The sequence below is a fragment of the Oreochromis aureus genome, linkage group 11 (genome assembly GCF_013358895.1).
Source record: "Oreochromis aureus strain Israel breed Guangdong linkage group 11, ZZ_aureus, whole genome shotgun sequence".
NCBI classification, from domain to species: domain Eukaryota; kingdom Metazoa; phylum Chordata; class Actinopteri; order Cichliformes; family Cichlidae; genus Oreochromis; species Oreochromis aureus.
The window spans coordinates 11856890-11882167 of NC_052952.1; the positions used below are offsets into that span (position 1 = coordinate 11856890).

The 25278-nt window shown below is 41.1% G+C and overlaps 1 protein-coding gene across 3 annotated transcripts; it reads left to right on the forward strand.

The window, feature by feature from the left end:
• On the forward strand, positions 1-25278 carry LOC120442517. 3 transcript variants are annotated; one of them, XM_039619091.1, is made up of 5 exons: positions 1-140; positions 438-461; positions 23758-24061; positions 24469-24617; positions 24795-25278. In XM_039619091.1, the coding sequence occupies exons 1-5, from the start codon at positions 107-109 to the stop codon at positions 25139-25141; spliced, it is 858 nt and encodes a 285-aa protein (XP_039475025.1). In that variant the 5' UTR covers positions 1-106; the 3' UTR covers positions 25142-25278. The 3 variants fall into 3 exon arrangements, 2 of the variants coding, with proteins under 2 accessions (XP_039475025.1, XP_039475023.1); XM_039619089.1 differs by lacking the exons at positions 1-140; positions 438-461 and adding exons at positions 22657-22796; positions 23094-23117; XR_005614749.1 differs by lacking the exons at positions 23758-24061; positions 24469-24617; positions 24795-25278 and adding an exon at positions 1112-1480.

Genomic DNA, 25278 nt, shown 5'->3' on the forward strand with positions numbered 1-25278 from the left:
GGATCATATCAACATCAGTGTGACTACAGAAAACTCCAGAGTGAGGGTAGAAGTCTTTTCTTTCTCTTATTAGAGGACACATTTGTGCAAAGAGTCTAAAGTAAAGATGCTGTGGAGTCTGTTGTTCATCACTTTGATTGGTAAGTGGATCATTTGATGTTCCTGCCTGGCACAGTGATGTTTCAATGATCGTTATAAAGAATGAAAAGATCAAATATAACAGTTCAGTTTTACTGTGAGTTGATCCAAACTGCTCGATAAAGCAAAAGTCGTTTCATTTAGTTTAAAGAGGATTTGACTTTAGTAAAGCTGGTTTCATTTCTGCCTGAGTATTGAAGGATGGTTTACATTCTGTGCTTTCTGCTGTATTACCAAACAACAATATCAGAGCTGGCAGTAATTCACTCATTCTTACATCGTTCTCTGAAACTTCACAGGAAGATCAACTCAACAGGATCCAGGTAAGAGTGCATTTCTAACCAGTTTCTTCAGGTTATAACAAAAAGTATGATTCTTCTGTTGTGAATATACTTATTTGGAAAGCAAAGTATTTAATTATGTGCCTTTTAAATTATTTTGATATTTTATTTTTCCATGTATTTATTTGTGCATCACAGTAGACATCATAGCTGTGGGAACATGTTCCATGTGGGGATTTTCTGTTGGACTGAAGCAATATTACAAATATCTGTATAAATATATGCTATAAATGTAAATTTATGTTGAATTATGTTCTGTGATACGTGATCACTGTGATTTAGAAATAAATGCTTTGATAAACCTGCAGTCTTTGGTGTGTGGGTGGGAGTGGATTATATTAAACAGGGTCATCCTTCAGGATGTTTTGAGAGTCAAATTATTCATTTTATTAATTCCAATGAATTTTTTATTCACAAACTGCATACCTATTCAAAATTTATAATGAGGTTGCTTGGAAATAATCTGTGTGTGTGTGTGTGTGCGTGTGTGTTTGGCACAAAAGATTTATTCAGATCATGAAGATTCATTATTTAGGAGTGAAAAGGAGATTTTGATAAAGAAATACTAGAAGTCCTGCTCTGAAGTATTATTATCACTGACCTTGTTTGTTTTTTTTTAACTTTACATTCAGTTACATCATCAGGATGTAGTCCAGGCTGGGAAACTATCAAACTGGATGACAAAGTCGCATTTCAGTCTTCAGTCTACACAGAGCCTTGAACGGAAATAATGCAACATGTTCTGACACTTTAGAACAGCCCATCAGCTGGTGGACAGTTGACTTATTGGGTCTATATGAAATTTCCTGCATCACCATTTACAACATAAAACAATCAAATATTGATCTAAGAGGCGCTCGGATCCTCATCGGGAACTCATCTGAGAGAAATGCTGCTGACACCACTGAGTAATACCTTCATCTTACTTTGAATCATTCTGTTCTCAGTCAGGCTCCAGCATGTCCAATATTTTTAGATAATTATAATGAATATTTCAATGCATTTACACACTGAACAGCAACTCAGATAACCCTGTATCCGTTCTTTTTTTTTTTTTTTTTTTGCGACTGTCCACACTGTAAAATATAACTTGTTGTTTCAACTTAAAAATATCAGGTACAGGGCTGCCTTAAAATTTTAAGTTAAGTCAAGAAATAGAGTTTGTTCTTATAACACAACCAGTTGTTATCTTAATGAAAAATCACATGTTGTCTAAACTTTCGTCTTAGTTTAGTTGACTGAGATTTGTTAGTCAGTTCAACTCCTTTAATTGTCCTTTTACTTGGGAAAACATTTTCAGCTAAATTAAAATAATCTATTGTTTAAACTCTTGTCCTAGTTCAGTTGACTTGGGTTTTTAGTTAATTCAAATACTTTAGTAGTTCTTTTAACTTAGGAATCTATTTTAGCTCAACTAACATAATCTGTTAGCTAAGTTGATTTAAGTTTATTAATTACCGGAGCTCCTTAAGGTAGCTGAGTGAACTTGTAAATCATTTTCATTTTAATTATCAGAGTTGATTGACTGGATGTAAAGAAAAAAAATGTGTATTAAACATCTTAAGTTTTGTTTTGTTTTTTTTAGTTTTCTAACATCCATTTCAGCAAAACTACCTGTTAGGTTTATCTTAGATCTCAGGTTTAAATATCTACATTCCTTTAAATTAATTTTCTGTTGTTTACAGAAAAAAAATAAAACCCACAGATTCCATTAAAGTCTATCTGATCATTTCATACAGAAAGTTTGTTTTAAGAACATGACAAGACAATTACTAATGAGCACCCAACATTCACCATTTATTGTGCCATCTTAGTCATCTGAGAAACAGAAAAATCAGTGACGTAGCTCATCAGGCTCACAATCCATCAAAACTCAAAGGCTGCTCCTGTGAAACAATAAATTTGAACTTGGTCTTGAGCCCAGTTTGGGTGAAGAGTAAATTCTGACCAATACTCTAGGAGCAGTAGTGATTCTTGTGAAGTAACAACATAAAGTCTGCATTAATGTAATGTATCAACGGGACACTTGCTATTTTAGAAAAGTTATTCTTTACATTTGCAAAATTTTTAAACTTCATTGTGCTCAGTCACACCTGTTAGCATAAAACTTGAAATACTAAAATAGTACAAAACCTTTGATAAGTGACAGTAAAGATCAGTTTATAACAACTAAGACATCAAACTCTTGTATTTGTCTTCGTTTACAATTGCAACAAATTCCACAGAACCAATATCTCTGAAAATGAGTGCATGCTTCTGAAACATTTGATAATATGAATATTTCAGAAACATCAGTTTGAGTCTGCTCAATTGCAAAACAAAGGAAAAACTACTGACTTGCATGAGACAAGCATCTGCAAAGTCCACCATTATATTGTTGTTCACATAAGTTTCTTAAACCATGAACAAATGAGTAATTGTCTAATCTGGAATGTAAAGTGTAGTCATTTAGTGACATACAAAAGTGAGAATGAAAACTTGCAAGAATAAAAAAACAAACGGTAAAATAAAAACTGTCCTTAACACTAAGGAACATACAATTACAGTTCTGCATGGCTTTCTGCAAGAGTCTGTTTCTTAGACCATGCACTAGTGAGATGCACTGACTTCCACCAATGTTCATTAGGATGTTCTGAATGACTTCAAAGATGTCCTTAAGTTCCTTTGGATAGTCTATGTTGAGGGCAAAAGAAGGCCCATCAGCATGGAAATGGCACTTGAGACATTCCTCAGATTAGACAGGATTACTGCCACCTCAAGGACAACCAACACATCGATGATGTCTTCTTCTTTCACCATCGCAATGCCAACTTTCATCCTCTTAGAAAACGTGTCTTCAATACCTGTCGGCTATAAAAGGGTTCAAAGACAAAAAAAAAAAAAAAAAAAATTACACAATTACAATTACACAATATCCCTTGTGCTTAACAATTCATGTCTTTCCAAAGAAGAGCCATACTGATGCTTTGGATGATGGTGATTGGCTTTGGGTAACACTTATTAGTTGTTAAAGTTTTTTCAGAATGAGATATGCACCCCCATGTTACAAATCCATTTCTTGCTTTAAACAAAGATCATGTTCATAAATAACTGAGCATGTCTTCAATTGCAGAATTCAAACAAAATTTTCAATTTAAATGGTAAATGGCCTGTATTTGTATAGCGCTTTACTAGTCCCCTAAGGACTCCAAAGCGCTTTACACATTCAGTCATTCACACACATGGGTGGATGACTGAATCGTGACTCAAGAGTTGACAGTTCGTCTTATAATTGGAAGGTTGCCGGTTCGAGCCCCGGCTCCGACAGTTTCAGTCGTTGTGACCTTGGGCAAGACACTTCACCTGTTGCCTACTGGTGGTGGTCAGAGGGCCTGGTAGCGCCAGTGTCCGGCAGCCTCGCCTCTGTCAGTGCGCCCCAGGGCGGCTGTGGATACAATGTAGCTTGCCATCACCAGTGTGTGAATTTAAATCTACTTATGCTAAATATTGGCTGTGCTCTAAACCAAATCTGGCTGAGAATACATGAAATGTGCAAACTGCAGCTACACTACAGGATCAGATTATGGCTCCATAGACAATGCTTCTTTAATCAGTTTATTGATTAAAGTTTATTTTTCCCCTATATTAACAGCATGAAAAAGAGCATATAGACATGGCTGAACAGGTTGCATAATTGGCACTGAATATCAACATCCACCTTTACCCAGCTGCCCAATGACTCTCGGCCAGTAACCTTTAATTGCTTCCCCAGTCTACACAGTCTCTTTTCCAGGGTCCAGGACATTTCACCAAAGTATTGCCCCCACAGCTGTAGCAGCCACTGCAGCCCCTTAAATATCCTAATATCTCTGCCATTACAATATACAATGTGAGAAATCAAACGTAAAGCTGAAGTGAACAGTACAGCAGCGAAATGTCAAAGACCCTGGTGAAGACATGAATAAACACAAGACACTAATAATATCAATGCTAGCTTGCCAGTTAGTTACTCTGAAACCTAGACCAAATCCAGTGTCAAAGATCTTGTAATAATACATTTGGTGAGGAAAAAGTACACATAGTTATCATGTGGCATCTATTGTTTCATAGATGCCACATGTTTCATTTAAAATCCACTGTGGTGCTGTCATTATTAAATTTACTAAAAGAAACAATGCTAACCTTCACAGTCTTGAAAGTGTGTGAGGGATCTTCCTTTAGAAAATGAGGTCCTCTGTCCTCTTCCTTTGTGTAGGGCTCTGGTCAAAGAAGTCAAAAACAAAACCAAAACATTTTTTAAACAGTGTTTATAAAGCATGTAGACAGCTCCAAATTCACAGCTTTTTGATACATAATTCCATCAATATATGATTATCATTGGAGATTTTGAATCAGGCTTATCAGGACATTCAAGTAGAATATGATATCCAACCTACCACCAATATACACAGATTCTGTAAAAGTTTCCACACTAAATGTCCAGTTGTGAAATATGATGACAGACTTTACTTATCAGCTTTCTTTCAATGAGTTCATCAGTTGAACTGGATAACCTAAAACTTAAACAAAGGAGAACATTTCGCAGTTGAACACTTACATCATCACCGAAGCATCTTATGAGCCTAGTTAGCCCTCCTATGCCGCTCTTGATTTTGTACAGCTCCACGAACCTCTCCATAATGGTCAAGCACAGCAAAAGGAACCCTTTCAGGTCAACAGATGTAAGACGGGCAAATTCTGCTTCAACCTGAGCAATAGAAGAAGAGGGGTGGAGAGTACAGGCAGAATAAAAAAGATTCTTTGAGACCCAAATTTAAGCAAACGGTCATCTGAGGCCCATTAGAGAAAACACAAACACACAAAAGCAAACAAACAAAAGATGCACTTTACCTGCCGTTCAGCAAACAAGGAAGTTCAGAGAACAATAAGCTCTGTCTTGAAATCTTTTAAAGTAGAATGATTGTGAAAATGACTTATGTGATGTAAAACTTTAGTAAACGTGCGATTAAAAGAACACTGAGTAAAAGGACAAGTAAGAGTTTCCTTATTCCTCAGATGTTTACCTTGATGAGCAATACTGTTTTAGTCCAACTGCCTCATTAAAGTTACACAACAGGCTTTTTACATTAAAGCCAGCAAGTCCATTACATACTCCCTTTTAGATCTGAAATACTGTGCACATTCTGTGTATATGTAGTGGACAGCAATTTACCCAAAAGAGTGCAAAGTTTGCAAGTCCACCTCATTTAAATGACAAAGTCAGATGTGATCATCTAGACCTGTGAAAATAAATTAATGACAAACTTGCAGTTATGGATGTTATTACAACCACAAGAACCTAAACAGTCTGCTCCATTGCTTTTGTTAATGAATCATTTGTTGGTAGCACGTCTGAATATTTAGTTTATGCCACCTGCATGCGATCATCAATAGTGCCATATTACTTCTTAAGAAGTACCCTGACACTACAATCTTTATATCATTTGTTCTACAGAGCTATTAAGTTACAATATAATCTGTGGTGTTTACAGTATGACAAAATACACAAATTGTAACTTACCATTGGACTCCACTGACAAAAATAAATCCCCAGCATCAAGTTTGGCTTCACAGACCTAAAATAAGTAAAATAAAAATATATGTTATAATTATATTGTTTTCGCCATTTATTCATGTTTGCTAATTTTCTGACATATAAACAATGTTAGTTTTGTTACAATACAGAGAATGCAGTTTAATTAAAAGGTAAATTATGCAAAAAAAAACAAACTTCTGCAGTATACCATGCCAAAATCAGTGTCTCTGATGCCAATTATTTTATCACTACAGCTCTTTTAGTATGGAAACTCACACAAACTAGTCATACTGATCACAAGAGTTCAAAAATAAGTTAAAATGGTGAGCTGTTGTTAAGCATAAAGCATTTCAGGGTAACAAATAACTGCACAATAGAATTAAAGCAAAAATAAACACACTGGAGGACTATCTGATAAAACTAATATAATGCTGGTTTGTAGACCATATTTTGTCTCAGTCCTCAGTGCACTCTTGCAGCTTAGCATGCAGCAGTTAATAACAACTTAAGTGATTACATAGGGGTAAACAGATGACAACAAGCATCCGAGTCCTGCCAAAAGTTCTTTTGAACCCAGCCAGTTATTTGAAATATTGCCAAAATGAACTTCCACCAAAATACAACAGCCTGTGAACTTGAAAGAAATTTACAAGTACAGAGACAATATGAAATAAGCTTTATTAATTAGCCGAGTTAGCTTGCTAATATCGCAACAGTGGTTGAGTGCACAACCTTAAAGCTAGCGGCACAATACTTGTGATTTAGTCAGTGCCACATTAAACCCATAAAAAAGGCCATGTGTCAGTTTATTAGGTCAAGTTTGGTCATGACACACAAGCTGGACCTTGTCGGCTAAAGTTACATTAGCTAAAGCAAACATTTCGGTAAAGAGAAAACACACATCATGCCATAAATTCAAAACATGTTCCAACTTTTGTAGCTCTCTTTCCTTATAGTTAAAACCAATGTTACTCACCTTGAAAGCATATTCCAAAGAAGACGATTAGAAAACGTCCAAGTAAAGCGAGCATGTCGTTAACCGCCAATTCCCCATGATGCACCTCGGTAGCAGTCACGTGAGGCAGTTTTGAATCCTGCTGTGCTCAACTTACCCGCATTGTCAAGTTCACATAAGTTGCTGATTTAGCTGGACTTGAGTTTTCAAGTTAGCTTTTTTTGGTGTAATTGGGACGTTTTTAACTTGTAATTCTGTTATAACAACAACTTCAGTCATCTATCGTCAAACTGATATAGAATAATATGTTGAAATAACAAACAGCTAGAATTATATTTTACAGTGCAGTTTTGCTCTTTTGCCATCAGAATTATTGTCTAAAGGCGAAGAAAGATGCCCAATGGATTTACTTTACCAAATGGACCATCCCAGTCTATTTGATTCACCTTTTGTTTATTTTATTTTATTTTCACTTGTTAAATACGGGACAGACTTGACTGGGGAAAGAAAGGGAGAAAGAAAGGAAAGAAAACAGCGGGGAAGAGGGACGGGGATAAAGGGCAAAAACAAAAAAAAAAATAAGCAGACAAAAATAAATATATCAATCACCTGGATCACCTGTTGAGAGAGAAAAAGAGAAAACAAGCAGAAAAAAAAAAAGAGCAACATAATAAACAACATCACGATGATCTATGGGAATGTAACAGTAAAAACTAAATATTAAACATTATTGTGAAGCATGTAAGATCGACAGCGCACAGTGTGCTTTGAGGTAGGAGCCAAAAAGGGTGTAGTTAGTGTGTGTGAGTCCCCGTGTGTACACCTGTGAGCATGAGCGCGCTTGTATTTAAAAGGTTCCTTCATGGAATGATCTGCTAGGGTGTGGGGAACCACAGCCCCGTCCTCCAGGGCATGAAGCAGGTATGGAGGAGATCAAGACTCCAGACATCCAGAGGCCCCCAGAACACAAGAGACCAAGGAAGACCAACAGAGGGGCAGCCACGTCACCATCCCAGAAAGAGCTGAGGAGAGTCCCAGATGAGGGGTCACTCAGCAGCTGGGAGCCGGGGGGGGGGGTTGCAGTGACGTGCCCGTGAGCTCCGCCGGCAGCCAGCTGTGCCAGAGTGACCGAGCCCCAGGCTGAGAGGCCGAGGGCACCCCACCCCCGAAGTGGCCCGAGCGAGCCCCAGGCTCCAGGCCCCGACAAGCAGCCACCAAGGAGTGAGCCGGTGTGTACCCGGACGCCCATCCCAAGACACAAAGAACCACCAACGCACCGATGTCTGAGGGCATCTGCCACTGGCAGGGGAAGTGGTGGGGGGAGATAGGCCTCCATACCTTGGAGGGCCTGAGATGTCCCTAGAGAGGTGGCGTCTGATACCCGACCTGACATATAGACACAGACATACAGGCACACACAGATACTGTCATGAAACGCTGTGTGGCGGGCAGGAGTAGGACAGAACGGGTCCAGAGGCCGGCCGGCCGCATGGAAGACGGCGGCGGCTACAGAACGGGTCCGGAGGCCGGCCTCGTGGAAGACGGCGGCGGCTACAGAACGGGTCCGGAGGCCGGCCGCGTGGAAGACGGCGGCGGCTACAGAGCGGGTCCGGAGGCCGGCCGCGTGGAAGACGGTGGCGGCTACAGAGCGGGTCCGGAGGCCGGCCGCGTGGAAGACGGCGGCGGCGGCTCTCAAGCCTTGGGCGTACTGGTCGAGGCTTGGTGGGCGTAGGACGGGAGGCTGGACGGGCCCCTCGGGCCCTCCAGCGGAGACGGGAGGCTGGACGGGCCCCTCGGGCCCTCCAGCGGAGACGGGAGGTGGCGGCGTGGGAGCCGCGGAGTGCTGGTGCTCATCCGAGCTTCCAGCGGGAGCTGATGTAGAGCCAGAGGGTATTGGGACCCCTGGCTGAATGTTAAGCTGACCAGAAGACTGAGCTGCTACAGGGGACTGAGCTAAAGGTTCAGGTGCGGGCTGGGCTACCGGAGATACGGGAAGCTGAGCTACTAATGGTGGTGAAGAAGATGACTGCACGGGAGATTGAACCGAGGGCGTCTGCACTGGCACAGGGGACTGAACTGATGTCTGTAGTAACGGTGGTGGTGGTGAGAGTGGAGTAGGTGGTGAAGTGGATGACTGTGCTAGGGGAGACTGAACAGGAGACACTGGAGACTGCACTGGGGAAGGCCGAGCTGCAGGAGACTGAACAGGGAATAGCAGTGATGGTTGTGGTGAGAGAGGAGTTGGTGGTGGAGTTGATGACTTCACAGGGGAATTAACTAGGGGTGACTGCGCAGGAAACTGAACTAGAGGTAGTAATGACGGTTGGGGAGAAAGTGGAGCTGGTGGTTGAGTAGACGACTGAGCTAGTGGCTGTGCTATAGAGAGCTGTGCTACAGGGAGCTGAGCTGGAGACTGAACTGGCACAGGGGACTGAATTGATGGCTGTAGTGAGGGTGGTGAGGATGGAGTTGGTGGTGGAGTAGATGGCAGCATGGGAAACTGAACTGGAGGTGACTGCACAGGAGACTGAGCTAATGGTTCTGGTACAAACATAGCTGCTGTTGACAGATCCAATGGCTGAGCTACAGGGAGAGGGGACCCTGAAGACGGAGTTATGGGTAGTGCTGATAAGGGCTGTGCTGCGGGCAGCAGTGACGGTTGTGGTGGAGGTGTAACGGGTGGAGGAGTGGCAGAAGTGGCTGAGTGTAATGATGGTGGTGATGGAAGAGAAGCAGGTGGTAGTGTGGATGATGGCGCTAAGGGCAGCTGAGTGGCAGACCGAACTGATGACTGAAGCGATGGTAGGGGTGAAAATGGAGCTTCAGGAGGCTGGGCAGCTAAGTGAGCTTCAGGAGGCTGGGCAGCTAAGTGAGCTTCAGGAGGCTGGGCAGCTAAGTGAGCTTCAGGAGGCTGGGCTAAAGGCAATGTAGGAGGCTGGAGTGATAGCTGAGGTGAGAATGTAGCTAGCAGGGACACAGGAGACGGAGCTTCTGGCTGGGCAGCTTTTGGAAAAACAGTCTCAGAATTAATAATCTCTGACTTAACATCCTCTGAGCTAGCAGACACGGAGTTAATTAGTCCACGCTCAAACGGAACGGAATTACCACAGTTCTTTGCATGATTATGGCTAGGGGGAGCATGAGGAGAACAGTCTTTTAGGTTACCCAAATGGGAAATCTTTGTTTCAAAGGAAGCAGTCTTTTTCTTCTCAGCCATAACATAATCAGACCTTGGGTCTTCAGACCCAGTAAACTGTTCAGTATCACTTACACTCACCAAAGGCGTTTGCAATGGCGAGGTCCTGGGTTCTGGCGGTGGCACTTTTTGCTGCCTGTGCGGCCGCCGCTTCCCCCTGGAAATGGGAGCGGAGATAGTGGCGGTTGTCGGTAATGGCGGAGAGGTCGAATCCGACTCCTCCTCCTCTGACCACATCGCTGCGAGGAAAGAGGCAGGTGAGCGGTGGTCAGAGCTGGACATGGAGAGTGAAGAATTCCGCGGCCGTGGCGTGGAAACACCCTGCCGCTTTAATGGCCGCTGCTGCGTTGCAGAGTGCTCCATCTGATGCTGCAGTGGTGGTGGCTTCGGCACTGAATATCGGGAGCGGGCAAAAATCCCTAACTCTCGGGCTTGCAGTACCTCCCGGGCCTCACGTATCATGTTTAGTGAGTCCAAAAATCCTCTGAGTTGACCAAAGTGGGGGTTCCTCTCGAGGATGGCTTCAATGGCTTTGATTCCCACAGTCATGGCCCGAACATCATCGGTGTGGAAATCCGTCCACCAGACCTTGGATGCGGGCGAAAATCAACTTCCCGGGCGGAGCCTGCTGAGTCCATGTCTGGTCGCGTCGTTCTGTCATGAAACGCTGTGTGGTGGGCAGGAGTAGGACCCAAAATGCAGGCCCTTAGACTCAAGGTGTAAACTCAAAGTCACAGCTTTATTGGCTGGCAGGGAAAAGGCATACAAACTAAACTAAACTGGGAAATATAAACTTACACTTGACGGAGAGGCACACGAGGAAACACACAGCTTGAGGGACGACGCGACACTGACTCAGAGAAACACAGGGTTTAAATACATTGGGAAGTGACGAGGGGAATGAGACACAGCTGGGAGAAATCAGGACTGACGAGACGAGGGAGCAAAGCAGGACACATTTACATAAGACACGGACCTTCAAAGTAAAACAGGAAGTATGACACAGACACGAACTTGGCACAGTGGAGACAGCAACTAGGAAACACAGAGACATAAACCATAAGACAGGACTCTAAGAACCGAAAGACACAGAGGGAAACTCAACATGCAGACAGACTACGCAGAACAGAGGGGACACAGAGAAACACGAAGGGCAAGGGATCGAAACGATACAATTCACAAGAACAATACTACAAAAATCATAAAGAATTAAACATGCTGGGTCAGGGGACCCAGGACCCTGACAGATACAAACATCCATTCCCACCCTCATGCTCTCATGTGCAATTACTCAACACTCACCCAATGTGGAGACAGACATAAAGAGACACTGTACACACAATCACACTCCTCAAGCGTACTCTAAGCCACAGGTCTAGGTACCCTTTCCCCCGGAGGGGGAAACTGCACCCAGACCCAGGTAGTGTTACCCTTTTCCCTGGGGTGGAGAGAAGCAGACTGCCCCGGCTCGGCAGCAGCAGGGAGGCCCCACATTCCGGACCCCAATCGGACGGCCAACTCCTCCTCCCAGCCTCCTCGCTCCAGCAGGCCGCAGAGAACGGGGGTGTGTGAAGACTCCAAACTTCCCTCCGCACGCTCATATGTAGTGTTGATGCATGTGTGTTCTAAGGTGCATTTAAAACCCAGGAGGGCATGGAGCTACCTGCCAGAGAGCAGCAGGTAAGCGCATAGCCCCTCCTGATAGCCCTCAATGTCTACATGTATTTAAAATTGAGAGGTGGGCAACGACGCCAGGGGGGAGGTAGAGTTGGATGTCTCGAGACCGGTCTTGGTCTCGAGACCGGTCTCGAGACCACTTTTACGTGGTCTTGATCTCGACGGACTTTTGTCTTGGTCTCGGTCTTGGTCTCGATGGACTTTTGTCTTGGTCTTGTCTTGGTCTCGACGGACTTTTGTCTTGTCTCGGTCTTGGTCTCGCTGTTTCGGTCTTCCATTCTCAAATCGACATAGTGTTCGGGAGATTTGGAGTCAACCATCAGCGGAGCGGGGGTGGCTTACTGGGCTTAAGCCCGGTCATTTTTTCAGAAGCATGGGGCACCGTCGTAAATTCCCCTAATTTTGGTATGATCCGAGCTCAGGCACTAGGCGACTGAGCACAGCACGCATGTGAGCGAGGAGAAGCTGCTGCCTGCGAGTTTGCTGCAGACAGAGGACAGCTTAAGTTTGACCAGGTACCAAAGCAAATCATTCGTACTGAACTAATAATGTAAATATGACAGTGTATCACAAAAGATTGATATCAAACTGATCAGTTGGTTATGCGTTACTTGCTCTTCGAGTGAATCAACAAATGGATAAATAAAAAGCCGAACAACAATGCTGATTTTTAGAGAGTCTTAGCTTACATTTCATATTTTCAGTTGTTACCCTCCACGGCTAAACAAACTCTCTAAATCGGTTTCAATTGTGTACTGATGAACACAACAATGGACATAAGAAGCTTCTTTCAAAGAAAAAACTCAGGTAGATGTTATTTTATATATTATGCTTTGTATGTTGTTCAGTATATCTATGCAAAACAAGAGAAATTTCAATACACAGCAGTATATTCACAGATGAAACCAGATATTTACATACACTTTAGGGAGAAAACATAAAAACTATTTTTACTGTTAAACATTAATTTAGAGTAAACTTTTGTTTTAGATAAATAAATGTTGAAATATCTTTTGAATTAGTTTAATGACAGATAAAAGAGAGACAGAGCTGTCTATTTTTATCCCTTTCATCAAATTTAGGAGAACATATACAAGTTTATTGTTAATTAATAAGAAAACTCCAGACGATTCCATTCTGAGCTTAAGAAGCTTCTGATAGGTTAGTAGAGTCCATGTGAGTAAATTGGTGGCACACCTGTGGATGCATATAAGGCAAAACACAGAGCCTGTTTCTGTGACATGTGAAAATCAAGAGATGTCAACCAAAACACCAGGAACAGAATTGTGGAGCTCCAGAAGTGTGGCTCAATTTTGAATACAATTTGGTGCCATTTGCAATTAAGAAATACATATAGTTTTTCTCTTTACTCTTAAAGTTAACAAATATGTTTTTATATTTATCAATCTAAAAAATAAACATTTAGTCTGATTTGATGTTACAATTAAAAAGTGTTTGTGTTTTTATCTGAAGAGTATGTAAATATCTGGTTTCAACTGTATATTTGATGATGTTGGTGTTTGGCTTGATTGTCAGCACAAAGAGGGAGAGAGAGGAACAGAGAGGGAGAGAGAGAGGAGAATGAGGGCAGAACAGAGGTGGAACAAGAGCAGGTGAGACACACATGTCAGTCAAATGGTTGTTTGGCAAAACTCATCAGAACATGTATCTAGTACCTGTTTCTGTTTAGATACCATTTGTTACTTTTCAAATTCTATATTTATTAAGTTATGCAGGCTTGTTTGCACAACAAGGCTAAATAATTATATAAACTTTTCAGAATCTAAATAGCGTACTTTGGTAGAATTAAAAAAATAAGTGTAGTGCAGGTCTATGATGATTTTCAGTGCTACTATCATCTAGTTCTGATTCTGGTTCCGTCTTGGTTAAGTCCTAAGTAGTCCTGATTTTGAACTGTTGTAGTCCTGTTTTAATTCTGGATTAGTTCTGGGTCTGGTTGAATTGGGGTTTAGTCCCTGTGTCTTGATACAGGCCCGACTTTGTTCTGCCTTGCTGCTTAATTAAAAAACTAGTTTAAGGTGTCCTGCATATGTGATATTTATTTTTTTTCCTATATGAAGTCATTCTTTTTTGAACAAAACTCAAAACAGAGCCTAATAATCTTTCAGTCATTTCTACCCTCACTTAATTTCCTTTCGCTGCTCAGCTCTCACACAGTGGCTCAGTTATGCTCCAATCCTCCATATTGTTGCCAATCACATGCGAGGATATAGGATAATATCATTATGTGAAAAACAGAGAGGGTGAGAGACGCGACAGTCAAGTGGAGCGTGCGTCTGTCCTCTCAGTAAGTGAGTGAGACAGTAGACAGCGGTGAGGAGGGCTGTGCGAAAGCAAAAACACATAAATATGCCTGACACCCGTAAACGAAGCAGCATCTGGCTGCAGTTTAAAGACTTTTTTTGTCTCGGTCTTGGTTTTGGTCTTGGTCTCGTCTCGACTCGGTCTCGGTCTTGGTCTCGTCTCAACTTGGTCTTGGTCTTGGTCTTGTCTTGGTCTCGATGCCCTCTGGTCTTGGTCTTTGTCTTGGTCTTGATACCCTCTGGTCTTGGTCTTGTCTTGGTCTCGGATTAGGCGGTCTTGACTACAAGTCTAGGGGGAGGTTGTACACCCTGATGGTCTTTTGGAAACCGTGTAGCGTGCCCACCCCCAAGATCCTATATGTATGTGTAATGAGAGTGTGAGTAATGTGAATGTCTAAGTTGTGGGATAAAACTGAGGCACAGGCAGAAGGGGACAGAGGGGGGAATGCCTCCCCTGCACCCTGGTGACATACCTTTACTCCAAGGCCCTGCGGGTGATTTTGGTGGAGCGGGAAGAGGGAGGCAGCTGGAGATGGGGAGGGAAGGAAGGGAGGGGCAAGTGACCCCTCCCTGGGGCCAGCTCCCCCGCTGACCCCAGTAGGCACCCCCGTACTCTGCAACCCGCCAGGGAAAGGGGGGCCCAGGCCCATCCGGGGCCTGTATCCGTTCTATCAAATGAAAAAGGAAGTCTAATATGATGTGATGTGGTTTGGAGTAATAATCAAGTATATGTGTAGAATATAAAATCTTTATTTATTCTCATTTTCCTTTGTTGTTTTCCTTCTTTCTAAAATGTTCTCAGACAGCAGCTCACATTTGTTATCCAGCTGTTCGACTGTCTGGCAAAACTTTGCTACACCCGCCGCTACACAGTTAACAGCTGTCAGCTACGTAGAAAAGGATCCTGGTGTTATTTGTCTCTCAGAAACGGTTCATAACTTCCTTTCACTTCAACTCATTCATGTCACCTAAAAGGTAAACCTGTTTCTACATCACCTGTTCAGCTCTGATGATTCACTAAGGACATCTCCTGGTTTCATCTTCATGTTTCCATCTCACCAGATATTCAAACTGATATCATCACCAGTAGCTTTTACGGTGTTGTGCCAAAAAGTGATTGTCTGCCAGAAAGTGATTGCTGTCTGCATGAGCGCGCGCAGCTGCTTAAAGCTGTAGCACCCAGATTACTTACGTAGACAGCTACTTTCATGCAACTGATATAAAGATGCAAAAAACAAAAAAACATTCACGCTTTTGTTATCAGGTAAAGCTATGCATTTATGGAACTTTAATGTTTCTTGTAACCAAATAATGACGCTTGTCAGAAGTTTGCAGTGTATAGCAAAGTCACGAATAACTGCAGGCAGCACGATGTAATAATTAATGCCTACAGTTCTAGTATATCTACTGCTGTTGTTTATATTGGTTATGAGACTGCAGAATAGTAGTTAAAACAATAAAGACCTATTGTGCCAGTATCCCCATGACTTTTTCTCGTTTTTTGAGAATAATGACTGAGAACATGCCATTTTAGGGCTGCCAAAAAGTGACTGGGGCCTATAACTTGTGACTTAAATACTGTTTGTACTGCAGACTTGCTGGATATCATTCAGAAGGGTTATATGTGACACATTGTACTGCAAATTAAATATATACATATATATATATATATATATATATATATATATATAAATTCCTTGCCCCCAGTAACTACAATTCTAACATGTGAAGAAACACAGAATACTGGAATAATTAAACAAATAAATTGAAATCAAAGCTGAACTCAAAAGTTGGGAACAATAATGAAAGCTATCCAGAATCAAACGCATAAATGAATTAATTAATAAACAAACAAATAAATGAATAATTTTGGATACAAGGATACAAAACACAACGTAATTGTGTTTTGTTGTTATATAAGCTGTGCTCACGGCCACTTTAAGAGGTATCTCTTCCAAGTAACATGCTGGACTTCTGTGTTCTTTCTGAACTACCTCAGTTCTTGGTAAAAGATGCTCTTTTGCATACCCTGAGATGAGTCCGACTACCGTGGTGTCATCAGCAAACTTGATGATGATGTTCACCAAGAACATCTTTTCAGCACAAAGTTTAGCTTCTGCACCTCTTTTCAGCACAAAGTTCATCTTCTTCACCTCTTTTCAGCACAAAGTTCATCTTCTTCACCTCTTTTCAGCACAAAGTTCATCTTCTTCACCTTGTTACGGCCCTAGCAGGGCCTTCTGCACTTGTGTGGGTGTGGTGTTGTTCTCTCTCCGTCTCCTCTCTTGTTCCACCCCTCTGTCTCTCTTTTACTCTGCCCTCTCTACAGGACGCACCTGCTGTTCATTACCCTCGTTGGCACCTGGACCCAGTCAGCAACCACCTCTCTGAGGTTATATAGGCTGGGGAAGAACGTGTGATAGAGGGATGTTTCTCTGGTATCTCTACATTGTGTTCTAGGTCCTATCAGGTCCTATTGTGTGATTGTTCTACCTGTGGTGTGGAGTTGTAGGAGTAGTGGGGAGAGTAGCTGCTTCATGTGAGTAGTGTGGTCTTGTGGGCCTCAACAGCAGCAGCAGAGCTTGCTGCTGCTAGTGACAGGGTGGGCCTGTGGGCCCTTGGAAGTGTTTCCTTCTTTGGTTGTTTGATTGGCTGTTTCCTTTGTTGTTGTGACCTCTTCTTTCTTTTGGTTTTATTTATAAAGCGGGATTGCCGACTCCTTATGTTAAGATTATCTACAATAAAAACCATACTATTTGCTAAACACCTCCTCCTGATTTCCTTTTCATTCTGTTCCAGACCCATTTGTTACCAGTCCCCACACACACCCCTAGACCTCCTTAATGGGGACGTAAAAACCTCTTTTCAGCATAAAGTTCAGCTTCTTTACCTCTTTTCAGCACAAACTTTTCTCTTTTTTTTGCAAATATTTTTATTGAAAAAAGAAAACACTGTACTTGTACTTACCGAAAACCAGTTAACTTTTCTTCATTTTCCTAAGTAAACATACATGAAAGAAACAACTAAACAAAAACACACTGTGAAACAAAGAATAACAAACTTCTTTTCAGTAGAAAGTTCAGCTTCTTCTTCTGCTTCTTCAGCTGTTTTTGGCAGATAATTTCCGCTACACAGCATTCACACTGCATATTCACATGAAATATACCTTTTTCTGGTTTAATTTGTCTTCAAGACCCAATAAAGTTAAATGTTCAGATTTTTTGTATTTTGTTCTAAACACAGTAGAGCACACAGACACGTAGGCTGAAAAAATTACTTGGTACACATGAGAGTCAACAGTAGTTTTTAAAATTTATTCTTTTATTTCCATGTTAAATAAACTATGTCATAATTTCATACAGCAGGTTATCAAAAATATAACATTTTCTCTTTGCTGTATTTCATATGCAAATACTAAACTAACCACAGGGGCCTCCCATGATACACTGAGCCTTTCTTCTTCACTCTCTGTGTGTTTATAAACCTCTACTACATAAGAATAATTGTTAAACTTTGTCTTGTATGTTTGCCTTTTGTTCTGTTTTTGTTGTGGTCCTGGGTCTGTTTACACAGCGGTTTTGAGATTTTTGAACTTTTGAGTTTGCTTTCTTTAAATCTAGACAATTATAAATTTCTTAGGGTTTATATTATTTCATGTACATCTTCCTGTTTGTGTAATCAGACCTGTTCTTGGTCCCTAGATTTGAGTACGATCTATTTCATCCTCTTTTATCAAGTACTCATCAGTAATGTTCCTGACAGCCATTCACTCTCACATTCACACCAATAGCCCATTTCAATTCACCAGTAAACCTAACCCTGCTAAATGCATGTGTTGAACTTGGGGAGGAAGCCAGACTACTTGGAGAGAACCCACGCAAACACAGGGAGAACATGCAAACACCTCGGCCAGATGGTGGAGCTTTTCTCCAGTCTTATCATTTATTTTTATATTTTTCAGCTGTGCTCCCACCCGTTTCCGCTTCCTTCTTTACTTTGGGCGTGTTCCAAATGGACTTCCTATCATCTTCTGCCAACCTCTTTTTTTCTTAACCTTGATGATGTTTTTATCAAGGTCAAAATCAAAGGTTGGTGGGAGAATTGATAAGGAGCTAGAAAAAAAAGAGGCATGCACTAAGTAGAACAATCTTACTCTAGTATCCTTAATAGTATGGTACTGGATGTCCACCATGTGTAAACTACAATGTGCAGAATACAGACCACAAAATTTCCATCTTAATTTACTAAGATGTGTTCTAACCCAGTTGTGAGTGAGTCATGCAAAAGTGAATTCAAAAATCTGTGGAGCACAATTTACTTTGCAAATTGCACAAAATCCAACTCCAATTAAAATCCTGTCTTCTGTCTGTAGTGGCTGTGATAGTTGCTTCTAGAAATTTGTAGTTTTAGGAGGGGAAGATTTTATCAGTGTAGTGATCAAATGGTGCAAGAACTCTGTGCTAGTTTCTGATTACTGCTCATTGCTGGTAGAATTTATGACTGATAGATGCAGACCAATGACTGTTTTCTACAGTCATTGATGCAGACCTTTTTATCTACCTCGGGAATTCACCGCTGTGTTCATTACAGCAGTGTACATCCCACCCAGTGCTATTACTAAGGAGGTGCTCTGAATGTGTGAGTTGTACGGGGTGATCAGTGAGCTCCAGAACTCACACCCCAGTATTGTCGCCGGAGATTTCAGTCACACAAATCTGAAGTCAGTGCTTCCGAAATTCCATCAACACGTGCACTTTGCGACGAGGGGGAGAAATGCGCTGGATCTTGTTTACACAAACATTGCCAGCGCGTACAGATTGAAGCCCGCTCGTCTGTATGCCAGAATTAGCAGAACTGACAAGTGGTCTGAGTGTCCGAGGTGGGGCTTCGATCTGACGCTGCAAGCCTTTTTGAGGCTCACCTGAGACAGGTGAGAACTTGGCCTGCAGGAGCTCTCTCTGCCCTTCAGGACTGTTTTGAGCACACTGAATGGGACATGCTCAGGAAGGCTGCAACAAATGGCGACCGCACCATTTTGGAGGACCATCTTACTGATTTAACTGGTCACATCAGTTACATCAGCATCGCCACATGGACTTTTTCTGCTTTCTACCAGAGTGCTGCTTGACCTTTAGGCATATCTGCAAATCTCTGTACAGGAAATGAGGCGATTCTGTTACATTCACTGAGACCACTTTCAGAGTCAGGCTGCTGTGTTAACATTAGTACAAAATAAATGAACCTACTAAAAAAGCCTTTTCCTTCTCCCTCTCTATCTACTCTGTGAAAACCCTCTTTGCTTCCACTGGTCCATTCATCTCAGTTGTTTTAACTTCCTGCTACTACCAGTCCCACTACTTCGATTAATCTTCCTCCTCCTGCTACTAATATTCACATGGTAATTATAATAATAACTGTGGCTCAAATATAGCAAAATGATTTCATGGTTTTATGTGATGGTCAGTTACCAACATGCATCGTAAATATTTTTAGACATGGATACATGCAGGTATTAAAATGTTAGTGTACTAATACATGCTGTGTTATTGTAGATAAACTTGTTAGTCTGTAGTGGACCTCTTATCACTTCTGAAGGCTGACTGACGTGTTAAAATGGATTTAGAAGCATTTGTCAGCTCAGGAGCTGCTTCATGTTTGAATCTTAGGTCCTTATTTTATGCAGCACTGCCACCTGCTGCTCAAAGCAATGAACTATCAGATGAGGTTGAATATTGTCTCCTTGGTTACAAATTAGGCTCTACACACCTCCATGTTCACTGAGCTGTACAACTCCTTCACCCTCTTTTACACATGAACACAGTGACAGACCTGAGACTGAAACCAAATACCATTGAAAAGACACTCTTGATTAAAATGACTGACAGTATTAAAAACAAAACAAAACCAGAACTTCACATTGTGATAATAAAACACACCAGTACTTAAGTCTGAAATGCAGATTCCTGTAAAAATCATGATGCTGCTTTACTTTGACAATCCCAGCTTCTTCTCTGTTTCTCTGCTCCAGCTGCACAATGACCAAATGTATTTAATGTGCACAGATCAAAGTGAGAACTACACTTCAAGACTGTACATGATGGAATTCATGTTGTTGGTGATGAATGGGACTCTCTGCTTATTGTTTCAGTGAGTTTTCATCCTGGCAGCAGTGAGAGGTGAGGGAACCTCTGCAAGATGCAAATAGGTGTCACTGAACTGAACTGGAGCTCTGGTACAGACGTCACTTTCAGGAATTTAAATAAAGCTGAATATGGCAAAATATGAATCACAAGTCCCTGAAAATTATAGTTTGTCTTGATGTCATCGTTTTTCCTCCATGGATAGAAGAGCCAGCAACAACACTTTTGCCCTGCAGTACAACCGACTGTCCACTACTGGCCAAGTTGGTCACATGACTAAAATCTATGTTGGAGGACAAACCCAATACATTTGGATCAAAAGATGCGCACGTGCGAGAAGTACTTTTTTCTTTTTCTTTTTTTGTCCCTGTCCCCTTCAGTACTGTAGCAATCAGAATTATTGTCTGAAGGCCAAGAAAAATTCCCAAAGGATTTATTTTTCCAAGTGGATCGTTATGGCTTTGCCATGGTCCATGTGAGGGACCAGGCAACAAAGGCATAAAGGACACAGGAAAAAAATGTCTCCAAGAAGCTTTTTTAAAATGTTTATTTTAAACTCCAAACAAAGCTAAAAGAAAAAGACAAAATTCAAAAATATAATTAGCAGGCCCATAAAAGAGGTCAACTAACTCTACAAAAAGTAATTTCCAGAAACTTAAACAAACAAAGTGGATGCAACTTGACTCACAAACTGACCTAAACACAAAGACACAGGAGGGTAGCTTTTATAATGGTTTGACCAAACCATTTACACACAAAAGGGGGAAACAAAAAACAAATACTAATACTAACTAAGCACAAAATAACACAACTAAACCTAAAACACCTCTGTTTAGAAACATTTTTAGAAAGACCACACAATGCTATTATGTGTGCGCTTCATAATATCATTGTTAAGTTTAAGTAAGAACATTAATGAATTATTTTAGTGAAGCAAGTGCAAACCAAACTAATAAAGTAAATAAATGGACTTGTTTTTCCCATGTGTGGCTGATGCCATCACAGTCCACTTCATTAATCTTTTTTACTTTATTTTGTTTTGTTTTGTTTTATTATTTATTTTTAACTTTTAAGTTACTACAAACGGAACAGACATGACTGTGGATAGGAAAGGGAAAGACGTAGACAAGAGAAGTTTAAGAAAAGGAGAGGGAAAGAAAAACAGAGGGGAAGAGGGACAGTGAGAGAAGACACTAAAAATTCTGTTTGATCACCTGCTGGAAAAAAAAAAGACAACACAGTAGGGAGACCACAGCAACAACCTAGATAAGTATAAGTAACAGTAAATAATAAATATTGAATGTTACTGAGCAGCACACAAAACCAACAACGCACGGTATGCTTTGAGGCAACAGCCAAGGAAGATATAGTGCTCACAGACACACGTGTGTCTGTGAGCATGAGCATGTTTGTGCGTTTCCCACACCCATAGCCCTGCCCCCCAGGACATGAAGCATGTACGGAGGAGATCCAGGCCCCAGACATCTAGAGGCTCCCCAGAGCATGAAAGCCCAAGGAGGACTACTGGAGGGGCAGCCGCACCACCCACCATGAAAGAGCTGAGGAGAACCCGAGATGGGGGGTCACACACAGCAGCCACAGTTAGAAGCTACAGGGGGCTGCGGTGACGTGCCCCAGGCTCTGCTGGCAGCCAGCTGCCTGAGGTCTGAGGGCCCCCCGCCTTTCGGTAACTATAAACGCCTGAGGACATCAACCACTGGTAGGGAGTGTGTGTGTGTGTGTGGGGGGGGGGGGATCGGCCCCCACACCTGGGAGTGGGGTCTTCATAGACATAGACATACAGGCACACAAAGACACAAACATGAATTCCCTCCCTCATACACACATATACAAATACTCGCAATGTGAGAAGCACTTTGCTATAAATAATTCTGCATGTAACATGAAATCCAGACTAAATGCAGATGCAGAGCAGAAAGAAAGACACAATGATGGACTTGTAAGGGTTTTTTCCCCAGCAGCTTAATAATGAATGACCGATTGTTAATAATATTTCTTGTTTTCTTTAAAGTAGACCAAATGTCACTGAATATCTTTTATAAACACAGCCTCCACCGGTGAAGTAAATTTCCTGCTATGCTAAAGTATTTGCATGTGCTGCTACTTGGATGCACACACAATGTTGGTTGAACATGGTGATCATAACAATCATGGTATGTTCACAATGCAAATCAGATGTAAAAGTCTGGGAATGCTTTGCCTACTGAACATAACAGCCTCACTCTCAGTGTAAACAGGAGAAATGTATATTTTCATGTTGGCAGCTATGAGGGAAGTGACAGAAATACAAATTCAGCTGTGACTCAGAGGGGATCATATCAACATCAGTGTGACTACAGAAAACTCCAGAGTGAGGGTAGAAGTCTTTTCTTTCTCTTATTAGAGGACACATTTGTGCAAAGAGTCTAAAGTAAAGATGCTGTGGAGTCTGTTGTTCATCACTTTGATTGGTAAGTGGATCATTTGATGTTCCTGCCTGGCACAGTGATGTTTCAATGATCGTTATAAAGAATGAAAAGATCAAATATAAAAGTTCAGTTTTACTGTGAGTTGATCCAAACTGCTCGATAAAGCAAAAGTCGTTTCATTTAGTTTAAAGAGGATTTGACTTTAGTAAAGCTGGTTTCATTTCTGCCTGAGTATTGAAGGATGGTTTACATTCTGTGCTTTCTGCTGTATTACCAAACAACAATATCAGAGCTGGCAGTAATTCACTCATTCTTACATCGTTCTCTGAAACTTCACAGGAAGATCAACTCAACAGGATCCAGGTACGAGTGCATTTCTAACCAGTTTCTTCAGGTTATATCAAAAAGTATGATGGTACTTCTGTTCTGAATATACTTAGTTGTAAAGTAAAGTATTTAATTTTATGCCTTTTAAATTATTTTTATGTTTTATTTTTCCATTTAACATGTTCCATGTGGGGATTTTCTGTTGGACTGAAGCAATATTACAAATATCTGTATAAATATATGCTATAAATTTAAATTTATATTGAATTATGTTCTATGATACGTGATCACTGTGATTTAGAAATAAATGCTTTGATAAACATGCAGTCTTTGGTGTGTGGGTGGGAGTGGATTATATTAAACAGGGTCATCCTTCAGGATGTTTTGAGAGTGAAATTATTCATTTTATTAATTCTGATTTTATTCACCAACTGCGTGTGTGTGTGTGTGTGTGTGTGTGTGTGTGTGTGTGTGTGTGTGTGTGTGTGTGTGTGTGTGTGTGTGTGCTAAATATGTTTGCTACAAAGATTTAGTCAGATCATGAAGTCATAATTCAGATTCATTATTTTGGAGTGAAAAGGAGATTTTCCTAAAAAACCCTAGAAGACCCGGTCTGAAGTATTATTACCACTGTTTTTGTTTTTTTAGTTTTTTGTGTTTTTAACTTTACATTCAGTTACATCATCAGGATGTAGTCCCGGCTGGGAAACTATCAAACTGGATGACAAAGTGGCATTTCAGTCTTCATTCTACACAGCCAGTGGTGTCAACTACACTGCTGACAGAGCTTTGGACGGAGATAATACGACATGTTCCGACACTGTAAAACAGAACATCAGCTGGTGGACAGTTGACTTATTGGGTCTATATGAAATTTCCTGCATCACTATTTATAACAAATATGAATCAAAGTTTGATCTAAGTGGTGCTCGGATCCTCATCGGGAACTCATCTGAGAGAAATGCTGCTGACACCACTGAGTAATACCTTCATCTTACTTTGAATCATTCTGTTCTCAGTCAGGCTCCAGCATGTCCAATATTTTTAGATAATTATAATGAATATTTAAATGTCTTTAAACCCAGTAATACAGTAACACAGATAACCCTGTATCCGTTCTATCAAATGAAATAGGAGGTCTAATATAATGTGATGTCGTTTTGGGTAATAATCAAGTATGTGTAGAATATCAAATTTTTATTCTCATTTTCCTTTGTTGTTTATTTGTAGGTGTTTTCCTTCTTTCTAAAATGTTCTCAGACAGCAGCTCACATTTATTATCCAGCTGTTCGACTGTCTCCACTGTTTACAGCATGATTTAATCAAACAGAGCCAGAAACACAACTCTTTCTGTACATCTGTCCAACCTTTTGTCTTTTTTTTACAGGTGTGCAACATTCAACACAAAGACTAGTAGAGAAAATAATACATTTAACTGTGAAAATGGACCAAAGTGGGGGCGTTATGTAACTGTGTACAAAAACACATCTGGGCTTGTAAATCTGTGTGAGGTGATGATGAAAGGCAGAAAAAAAGGTACAATAAAACATTCTTACCCACTAAGTTAACTGGTCAGTCGGTAGAGTCAATATAAATGTGTAAATGTTGACAGTAAGAATTATGTGCTTGAATTAACACAGCATGTTAGACACTCAGAAACACTGTTTGGTTTGATGCTTCTAAGTTTCATGTTTTTGATGTTTTTCCTTTTAGAGCCATTTAAACTGATTAAAGAGAACAAGACATGGGAAGACGCCCTGTACCACTGCAGAGAGGAACACATGGATCTGGTTTCCATCCTTGATAAAGAGACCCAGGGCTGGGTTGGGTTGGAGGCTCAGAAGGCTGACACTCCCTTTGTCTGGCTGGGCCTTCAATACATCTGTGGGTTCGGCTTCTGGATCTGGGTCAACGATCAGTGTGTATTTTTTGATCGGTGGGCTCCAGATGAGACAAGAACAGCAGACTGTAGCATGAGTGGTGCCATGAATACAAGTGGGAACCATCTGTGGTACAAGAAGTCTGTTTATGATAAATATAATTTCATCTGTGCAGTGTAAGAAGATCCATGGATTTGTTTTGTTTATTCAGTTAGACAGGTGTCAGTAGTGGCTTTTGGGGTTTTAGGAAACTTTCCTCTAAATCAAAGGTGATGGGTTCAGGCTCAGTGTAGCAGGAAGATAAACAGTGGTGAAAT

Excerpts from the sequence above, each read along its gene's own strand:
- LOC120442517 (XM_039619091.1), top strand. The coding sequence starts at position 107 with ATGCTGTGGAGTCTGTTGTTCATCACTTTGATTG. Across the intron at positions 24,062-24,468 it reads AATGCTGCTGACACCACTGA|GTGTGCAACATTCAACACAA; the intron begins GTAATACCTTCA and ends TTTTTTTTACAG. Across the intron at positions 24,618-24,794 it reads GATGAAAGGCAGAAAAAAAG|AGCCATTTAAACTGATTAAA; the intron begins GTACAATAAAAC and ends TTTTCCTTTTAG.